The sequence below is a fragment of the Numida meleagris genome, chromosome 23, assembly GCF_002078875.1.
Source record: "Numida meleagris isolate 19003 breed g44 Domestic line chromosome 23, NumMel1.0, whole genome shotgun sequence".
Classification (NCBI taxonomy): domain Eukaryota; kingdom Metazoa; phylum Chordata; class Aves; order Galliformes; family Numididae; genus Numida; species Numida meleagris.
The window spans coordinates 454,351-462,964 of NC_034431.1; the positions used below are offsets into that span (position 1 = coordinate 454,351).

At 52.5% G+C, this 8,614-nt stretch overlaps 1 protein-coding gene across 2 annotated transcripts; it reads left to right on the plus strand.

Annotated features, from left to right (window-relative positions):
- Positions 110–8,575, plus strand: SRPRA (SRP receptor alpha subunit). Of its 2 annotated transcripts, none has more exons than XM_021376093.1 (14): positions 110–299; positions 725–808; positions 2,238–2,401; positions 2,646–2,806; positions 3,485–3,638; positions 4,113–4,266; positions 4,622–4,728; positions 4,925–5,043; positions 5,237–5,323; positions 5,520–5,692; positions 5,777–5,990; positions 6,074–6,237; positions 6,365–6,463; positions 7,292–8,575. In XM_021376093.1, exons 1-14 carry the CDS (start codon positions 174–176, stop codon positions 7,418–7,420), a joined length of 1,935 nt encoding a protein of 644 aa, XP_021231768.1. In that variant the 5' UTR covers positions 110–173; the 3' UTR covers positions 7,421–8,575. The 2 variants fall into 2 exon arrangements, with proteins under 2 accessions (XP_021231768.1, XP_021231769.1); XM_021376094.1 differs by lacking the exon at positions 110–299 and adding an exon at positions 383–536.

Genomic DNA, 8,614 nt, shown 5'->3' on the forward strand with positions numbered 1-8,614 from the left:
CCCTTTGCTCCGCCTTCACGCCCCTCCCTTCCCACCTCGCCTCTCCATTGGCTTTCCCACCACATCCTCTCTCGGCCCAGCAGCCAATGGGAAGCCTCGCGGCTACACGGTGACTTCCGGCGGAAGTGCGCGGAGTAGTGCGACGTGTGCGCGCAGCCCGGCCCGGCGCCGCCATGCTGGACTTCTTCACCATCTTCAGCAAGGGCGGGCTCGTCCTCTGGTGCTTCCAGGGCGTCCGCGGGCCCGCCGCCGCCGCTACTGCCCCTGTTAACGCCCTCATCCGCTCCGTGCTTCTGCAGGTCCGCCCGGGCGGGGGGAGCGGCGGCGGAGGCCTGCATGAGGGAGGGGCCTACATGAGGGGCAGACTTGCGTAAGGGGGAGAGAGGGAGAGGCTGCGGCTGCCTGCGTGAGGAGAGGGGATAAGGGGAGACCGCCTGCATGAGGGGGCGGGACGAAGAGGAACCTCATATATGGGAATTGGAGAGTATAGCTTAGCACCACCGAATTTTAGAGAGCCGCTTCCTTTGGAGGTGAAGGTGCGGCAGTGAGGAGGGTGGCGGTGGGTGGGGGTCCCTATCTGGGCGCTGAGGGCTGGATCTGGAATAGTGTCCCCATTGTGGGGAGCTTTTTCTGGCTGGGGGAGAAGCAGGAACAGCAAGGGGGGGTGTCACGCTGTTGCTGTCACCCATTTCCCTCATCCTGGAGTGATGGGTCCCTTCCATAGGAGCGAGGCGGCAACAACTCCTTCACCCATGAAGCCCTCACGCTCAAGTACAAGCTGGACAACCAGTTTGAGCTGGTGTTTGTGGTAAGTGGCCCCCATGGGCTGCCCTTGTCTCTAAATGCTTTGTTTCTGTGGTTGACTGTCTTGCTGTCTGCTCTGAGGGACCTTCAGGAAGGGGCTTGCTCAGGCTCAGAAGGGGAAGAGAGTGCTCAGGGGGGTTTGTGACTTGGTCAGAAGCTTCAGGAAGGCACAAATGCTGGGTGCTGCCTTCCTGTGGGGTTAAGGCTTTCTCCTGACTTACTAAAACCTCACAAGAAGCAGGGCTTAGCTCAGGGCTGAATGATGCAAAAGGCAGCTTGCACACAGGTGAGTTGACGCTTTCCCTGGGACACAATGTCCCTGTTGTTCCCTCTCCTCCACTTGTGGCACCAGAACAGTTGGTGGCCATTGAGAAATGCGGCAGCTGGGCTGTGTGTCAAAGAAAACACCCAGGGGTTGACACTGAGCGGGGCTGGGAGCAGGACAGCTGGCGCTGGGCACGCAGAGCTGCCACGGGGACAGCTTGAGAGGAGCAGCACATAGGGTGCAAGCGGCTGGAAACCATCCTGTTCGGACAGGAATGTTCCTGCACACACAGCACTGGAGAATGATCATCTCAGTGCACCTTGAGCAAACTGCTGCTTCAGATAGTGCCATGGTTTGTCTGTCTGCCTCGGTTACCTTCTTGCTCTGGGATTTTTTTGGGGTGAGGGATGCTCTTTGCTGAGGTCACCCATGGTGCTTTGCCTGCCCATTGCGTTCTCAGTGCACTTTCTCAGCACACTGTAGGGTTTTGTGTTGTCTGAGGACTGGGTTTTGTGGGCAGGGTGTGGCTGCTTCTTCAGTCGTGCACTGCTATGGACTGTGTTGGTTTATTTTAGTCAGCAGTGATAGGATTAAGACTCCAGCTTTGAAGGTGGAATGGAAACAGCGCAGGCTGTTACATTCTAAGAAAATCTCATTGCAGACGAGGAGTCTGTGTCTGGATTTATTAAAAAAAAAAAAAAAAAGAAAGCAAAAAATGCATAATCTTTTCAACTTCAGGAAACGCTGTGATGCTTTTCCCCTTGAGCTCTCTGTACTACATCTCAGTGACTCCACACAACCTTCACTGCGTGCCTGCAGATAAGCACAAGGCTTTCTGGTCATTGAGTGCATGTTTTTGTTGCTATGAAGCAGCATTTTTGGGGGAGCCACATTTTAAAGCAAAGCTCTGCATTATGCCACTTTTTTTTTTTTTTTTTGAGAGAGAGAGAGAGCATATTAAAAGCTTGGGAGGTCAGATTAGAAAACGTAGCCTGAGGCCTGCATCATCTGGTGCCTGAAATTAAAGAATTTCGTACCAAGTGTCTGGAATCCTGAGAGGTCACTGCTGCCTGCTGGATGTAGTAGCAATTAATGGTTTTGGTGGTGGTTTTTTTTAATGAAGTGCCATTTGCTTAAGGGGACATTTTTCCACTGCACTTTGTTGCAGGTGGGATTTCAGAAGATCCTGACTTTAACCTACGTCGACAAGTTGATAGATGATGTTCACAAGGAGTTCAGAGACAAATATCGCAATGAGTTCCAGCAGAAGGGCGCTTTGGGCATCTTAAATGGCACCTTTGATTTTAAAGATGACTTCCTGCGCCTCCTGCGGTAAGGAGCTTTCCTACCCCTGCAGAGCTGCCCAGTGCTCAGCACTGTGTCTGAGTGTGGGTGAGCTCTTCAACTGTGCTGCCTGCTGTGTGATAGCAAATGTGGCCATAATAGCCAAAACCTGATTAAAAATGGTCTGTGGGAAGGTCTGAGCTGTTTAATGTTGCTTCTATCTAGAGCAGACACAGATGTGGGGGTTGGGGGCACAGGGCTGCGATTCAGGCCCGTGGGCGCTCTCTCACAGGGAAGCGGAGGAGAGCAGTAAGGTCCGAGCTCCCACCGTGATGAAGACATTTGAGCAGTCTGTGAAGTCTCAGAAGACTGTCAAGTGTATGATAGAGACCAGAGGGGAGAAACCAAAGGAGAAAGTCAAGAACAAGAAGAACAAAGGTTCCAAAAAGGAAGGTTAGTTGAAGGAAAATGTGATGTGTGGGTGGGAGGGGTGTAAATATTTCAGTGTTGTGAAATGTGGGTCACGTGTGGCCCTGCCTGTGATTTCCTAATCATTCCACAGCACCTGAATATTGTTCAGGGTCTTCTGGTCACAGCCAGTACAGGCTCGAGGGGAAAGTCCTGCTTAACAGTCTTAATCTGGTATAGTAATGTTACCCACCTCGCTGTTCTAGGAAAGCCAGTTAGTATAATCTTGGGTTTCAGTAAAGCTTTCGGTACTATTTCTCACAGTATCCTTCTGGAGAAAATGTCCAGCATACAGCTAGACATGTACACACGTGGTGGGTGGACAGAGGCTGGTGGCTCAGGGTTGTAGTTGTGGGGTTACCGCAGGCTAGCAGCCAGTCACTGGGTGCATTCTTGGTACTGAGGTGGGGAATGACCAGCGTACAAAGATGTTTGGAGAGAGCTGGTTCATAAACTGCTAATTCTGGGGAAATGGGATCCCAAATGTGGCTGCCTTTGGGCTGAAATAAGATGCTTGTGTCCTGAGGCTTCCAAAATCTCCAAGGTGGGGCTGGAGTGGGTCTCTGTCTTCACAGAGGAATTTCTCACGTGCAGTCAATGTGGTGCCTGGCTCTTTCTGCTAGTTCTGCAAGGCTGAGCTTGTGCTGGGGCTCTTTCCTTCAGGGAATGATGCTGTTACAGCCTCCAGTAAAGCAGCCCCAGGTGAAAAGCAGTCCTCAGCAGCTGGGGACAGGGAGGAACTGACCAAGGATGAAATATTGCAGAAGAACCGGGAAGAATTCTTCAAGAGACACATGAAAGCAGGGGAGAAGTCCAGGTGGGTAACAAGGGCATGGCCAGGTTGTGGTGAGTCCACAGGTGCTGCAGCCCAGCTCTTGCTGGTGTGTGCAGAAAGGAGGCTCTGTGCCTTCCCTCAGTGATGCCTGAGCTTCTCTTTCCTTCAGTGCCCCTGGAAGTCATCCTGTCAATCGTCAGACTGTGCTCAAAGTACAGTGTGGTGTTCAAAGTTCAGACCTCATGTGTGGTCCAGATCTCTTTTTTTTGTGGGGGGGGAGCTTTTCCCATTGTGAGTAAAGGGTGAGTTGATACCTGGCTTGGGTTGAAGCAGCCCACACTGAGCCTGAGACAAGACTAAAGTTCAGATAGATAAACTCTGGAGACTTGGCACTGGTCAGTTTTAGCTTGGATTTCTGCCTTTTTTGATACCTGGACTTTGAATTTTCAAAGCCTCTAAGGAAGCGTTTGCTCATACTTATTAAACTGAACAAAATGTCTCCACTCTTCATTTCAGCAAGTCTCCAAAGCCTGATGCTCAGAAGGAGAAGGGGAAGAAACCCCGAGTATGGGATCTGGGGAACTCTAACGCCAAAGTACTTGATTATAGTAACTCCACTACCAACGGGAACTCAGAGGCCTCTCCCATGGAGGAATTTGACCCTGATATGGTAAGGAGAAGTCAGGTCATGGTGTCAGCTTTGGTGCATTGTTCTGGAGTCAGCTGGGCATCACGAACGCGGCCTGGTCTCCAAGGCTGGCTGAGAAAGTGCTAGAAGGGAGGATCAGAGCGCCCAGCCCTCTGCCTGTGAAGTTACCGCCTAGAGAATGTTTTCTCCTGCTGAGACAGCTGCAAACAGCGCCAGATTTGCATGCACATTGGATCAAACAACTGAGCCCTTCTGGCAAAGATCTGTAGAGCTGCCTCTGCTGACTAGCTGATGCTGTTCCTGGTGGCATTGAAAGCAAGCCAGGAAAATGCAGTTAAGCAGTTGCCACTTCTCAGTGTACTGCTTTCATCTGCAGGCCCTTAGGGATCGAAATCGGGAGCCTGGCCGCCTCTATGACCTTGAATATGAGAGTGATGAAGAAGCTGAGGAGGAGAAGATTATTCAGAACACTTCAAAACCCAGGTAGAGGCTCCTGAGCCCCTGATTGCTACACACTTCATGATTTCTCTCCCATAATTCATTTCCCAGACTAACCAGCAAGGCAGCAGAACAAACAGGTCTGTTTGTCAGCTGTGACAGGCTCCTTTGTCTCCCTGTTGCTGGCTGTTGCATGCACTATGCAGTTCAAACCTGAGGTAATTATTCTCTTTCTGTGCAGCACAAAGAAAGGTGGCCTTGGAGGTATGTTTGGCATGCTGAAAGGCCTGGTGGGCTCCAAGAGCTTGACAAGGCAGGACATGGACCCAGTCCTGGAGAAGATGAAAGATCACTTGATTGGTATGTGTGGGTCTGCTGTGCGTGGCTTTGTCTGAATAGTGTAATCCAGAGGGGATCCTTCAGCTCCCTCCTTCCCTCGATGCACCAAACTCCCAGGGCCCAGTGTGACACTGGTGTCTGGCATGTGCCACCCATTCTGCCCTGGTAACCCTGCTCTCTCCTCTCTCTCTCTCTCTCTCTCTCCCTCCCAAAGCAAAAAACGTGGCAGCTGAAATTGCAGTCCAGCTCTGTGAATCAGTGGCTAAGAAACTGGAAGGGAAAGTGATGGGAACATTCACCAGTAAGTGGTTGTGCCACGCTTGTGTTGCTTCTTGGTGTGTGCAGCTTGCTGGCCTGAGTCCCTTGCTTCTCTGACCTGGTGAAATTGATACCTAAGCCTCTTCCTGGCCTCCTCGTGTTGGTGATTTGGGGCTCAGGGCTTCCCTGCAGGGCTTTCCAGGTGTGACAGCTTCTCCTTTTATCTCCTTTTTCCCCAGCGGTGACCTCAACAGTGAAGCAGGCCCTGCAGGAGGCTTTGGTGCAGATCCTGCAGCCGCAGCGCCGTGTGGACGTCCTCCGGGATGTCATGGATGCACAGCGTCACCGCCGCCCCTACGTGGTCACATTCTGTGGCGTCAATGGTGTTGGGAAGTCCACCAACCTGGCCAAGGTAGGGTGCAGTGCTGGTGGCTCCTGGGACAGGGCCGAGTTCGGGCTGTGGCCACTAACAAGGTTTTCCCATTGCCGGCCGCAGATCTCGTTCTGGCTCATTGAGAATGGTTTCAGCGTCCTCATTGCTGCTTGTGACACCTTCCGTGCGGGAGCGGTGGAGCAGCTCCGCACACATACCCGCCGCCTCAATGCCCTGCATCCCCCGGAGAACCACGGTGGGCGGACCATGGTGCAGCTGTACGAGAAGGGCTACGGGAAGGACGCTGCAGGGATCGCCATGGAGGCCATCTCCTATGGTAGGAAGGAGCTGGTGGCAGGAGGAGGCTGTCCTGGGACCCCTGGGCTCCCTCCTACTTACGCTTTTTCCCCGTCTCCCCAGCTCGTAACCAGGGCTTTGATGTGGTGCTGGTGGACACGGCAGGCCGCATGCAGGACAATGCCCCCTTGATGACAGCTCTGGCAAAACTCATTGCGGTCAATGCTCCTGACCTGGTTCTTTTCGTTGGAGAAGCTCTGGTGGGAAATGAGGCTGTGGATCAGCTGGTGAGTGTCCAGAGTTGCTTTCCGGGAAGGGCAGATGAGAGCAGAAGATGTCTGCAGGTTTTACGGGAGGAGTTTCAGACAGTGTTGGCATCACAACTTCATTTCTTGGGTCTGTTCTCTTCCTCAGGTCAAGTTCAACAAGGCCCTGGCTGACCACTCCATGGCACAGACACCCCGGCTCATTGATGGAATTGTTCTCACCAAGTTTGATACCATCGATGACAAGGTAAGGGGAGGGGGGGGCGGGGAGCAGCGTTTTATGCTCGGGGGGTTATCTCCAACCTTAACCTTGCAGAGAGCTTCCCGCTGGTGACAGGAGGGAAGAGGTGCAGTCAACAAACAAGGGCTGTTTCCAGTGGGTCACTTACAACCCCTCCTAGAGGCTGTCCTCAGTATTTAAATGCACTCCAGCCATCTAGGCGGAATGAAGCGGACTGATTTCTGTCCCTGTGGGGAAAATGGCTGTGAGGTGTCCCAGTTCTTTGGCAGTATCATGCTGGGGTATGTAGAATTTGGACCATACAGATCTGGGAAACATAAGGAGGCTGAATGTGTGTGCTCCCCTGAGGAGGTAATACTGGGACAGCTGCAGCAAGCACGTCCCGAGCAGCATGCAGGGAAGTGCACCCGGATCAGGCACTCAGAGCCTGCATTCAATGCCATGCAGAATAATGTGGCTTTAAATCAGGGTGAACTTGCTTATGCAGTGTAGGGAGCGAAATCTGGAGAAGGTGGAGTCTTGGTGGGAGGTGATTGTGGCTGCAGATGGCACCGGCACCTGGTTACCAGGTGTAACACCCCACAGCCTCCCAGCCTGCCCGCGGGGCGTGAGGAGCCTGCATCCTCGGGAGCAGCCTGTGTCTGCATCTAACTGTTCTCCAAACCTCAGAGCTTCAGGCTCAGAAATTTGGATCCTCCTTGTTGCATTCTCGGGTCCTTTTTTCCCCTTCCCATGAAGTCCACAGTGAACTGGCAATGTTTCTCTGGAGGAACGGGCTGTACGCTGGGAGGTGTGAGGTTTTGGCCCTGCTAACGGTGCTCGTCCCCTCGGCAGGTCGGCGCTGCCATCTCCATGACCTACATCACAAGCAAGCCCATCGTTTTTGTTGGTACTGGACAAACCTACTGTGATCTGCGTAGCCTTAATGCCAAGGCTGTGGTCGCAGCGCTCATGAAGGCCTAAAACCAAGTATTGCACCAAATTGCTGTTTGCAGATGTCTCAGAAGAACATGCTTCACCCTGTGACTGATTAGTCTTTCCAGTGTAGTGCAAAACAGAATGAAGGGATGCGGGTGCAAGGGCTGTGCTTCCCCTGCCCATCTGAATGCTCGCTGGTGTGCTCTTCCAGCGCTGCATGAGTATAAAGTAGGAAGGAAGGTGTTACCTGATCACCTCGTGCTTATTCCAGTTAAGTCCATGCTCTCCTGCCATATTTATTGACTACAGTGTATTTGTAGATGAAAGCTCTCTTCTCTATTTGGAGCATTCCTCCTGGTCAGTTGCGGGGCTTCACCCAGTGCAGCCCTGCCCCTGCATTCCTTCATTCTGTTCCAGTAACTCAGCCTCCCTCATGCAGAGGCTGAAACCAGAGCTTTGTATTGTTCATGCTATCCGAGTGGCAATGCAAGGACCTGCTGCGCTTTGGGGCTGTCCTGTCACGAGCAGCAGCTGTGGGCTGTTGGGCGCTGCTGCAGGTGGGTACTGAGCCCCAGGCTGCTCCTTTGTGCTCTTGCAGAGCGTACACCAGGGCCCGCTGCTGCTTAGTGACAGCGTTAGACCATCTGACCGTTCCTAGTGCTGCTAACTTTGGCTGTAGCAGCTCACCAAAGTTGATAAACCAAAAATTGCAACAGCCTGCCCCTGTCCTGGGCAAGCAGGGGCTCCCGGGGAGATGCTGAATTGCCTTATGGTCCCCATTTCTGTTGTCACTGGGGTCTTGCTGCAGGGTACCCAGAGAACTGCGTATTTTGGCAGGAGCCAGAGCTGCAGCAACGCGGTCTGGTCGTGCAGGTTGTTCCACCAGCCAGAGTCCAAGGGCAGCGTGCCCCTGGGCATCTTCTGCCTGCTGCCCTCAGTGTTGTTTGCTGCCTCGAATACGTAACAAAAGAAAAAAAAATACTGGAAGACAGTGGTGGCTGCTTGCTGCTTCCCTGCGCCCTTTCTCCCCCCCTTTAGAGTGCCTCTTGATCCTGGTCTAAAGTGCTACATTGAATAATACAAAACTCTCTTATGTCTTGTAGCTCCGTATTGCAGATGTGCTCTAGTGCAATAAATTGAATGCTGTCTGCTAAAAGACATAATTTATATAAATAAACTTCATAATTTGTTTTCTGTGTACAACTAGCTTGCCTTCAGCCCAGACCCATTTCCTCCTCC

Bases quoted from the DNA above. Each gene is read 5' to 3' on its own strand.
- SRPRA (XM_021376093.1), top strand. From the start codon at position 174: ATGCTGGACTTCTTCACCATCTTCAGCAAGGGCGGGCTCGTCCTCTGG. The intron at 3,639-4,112 runs GTGGGTAACAAG...TCTTCATTTCAG, and splicing joins AAAGCAGGGGAGAAGTCCAG to CAAGTCTCCAAAGCCTGATG. The intron at 4,267-4,621 runs GTAAGGAGAAGT...TTTCATCTGCAG, and splicing joins AGGAATTTGACCCTGATATG to GCCCTTAGGGATCGAAATCG.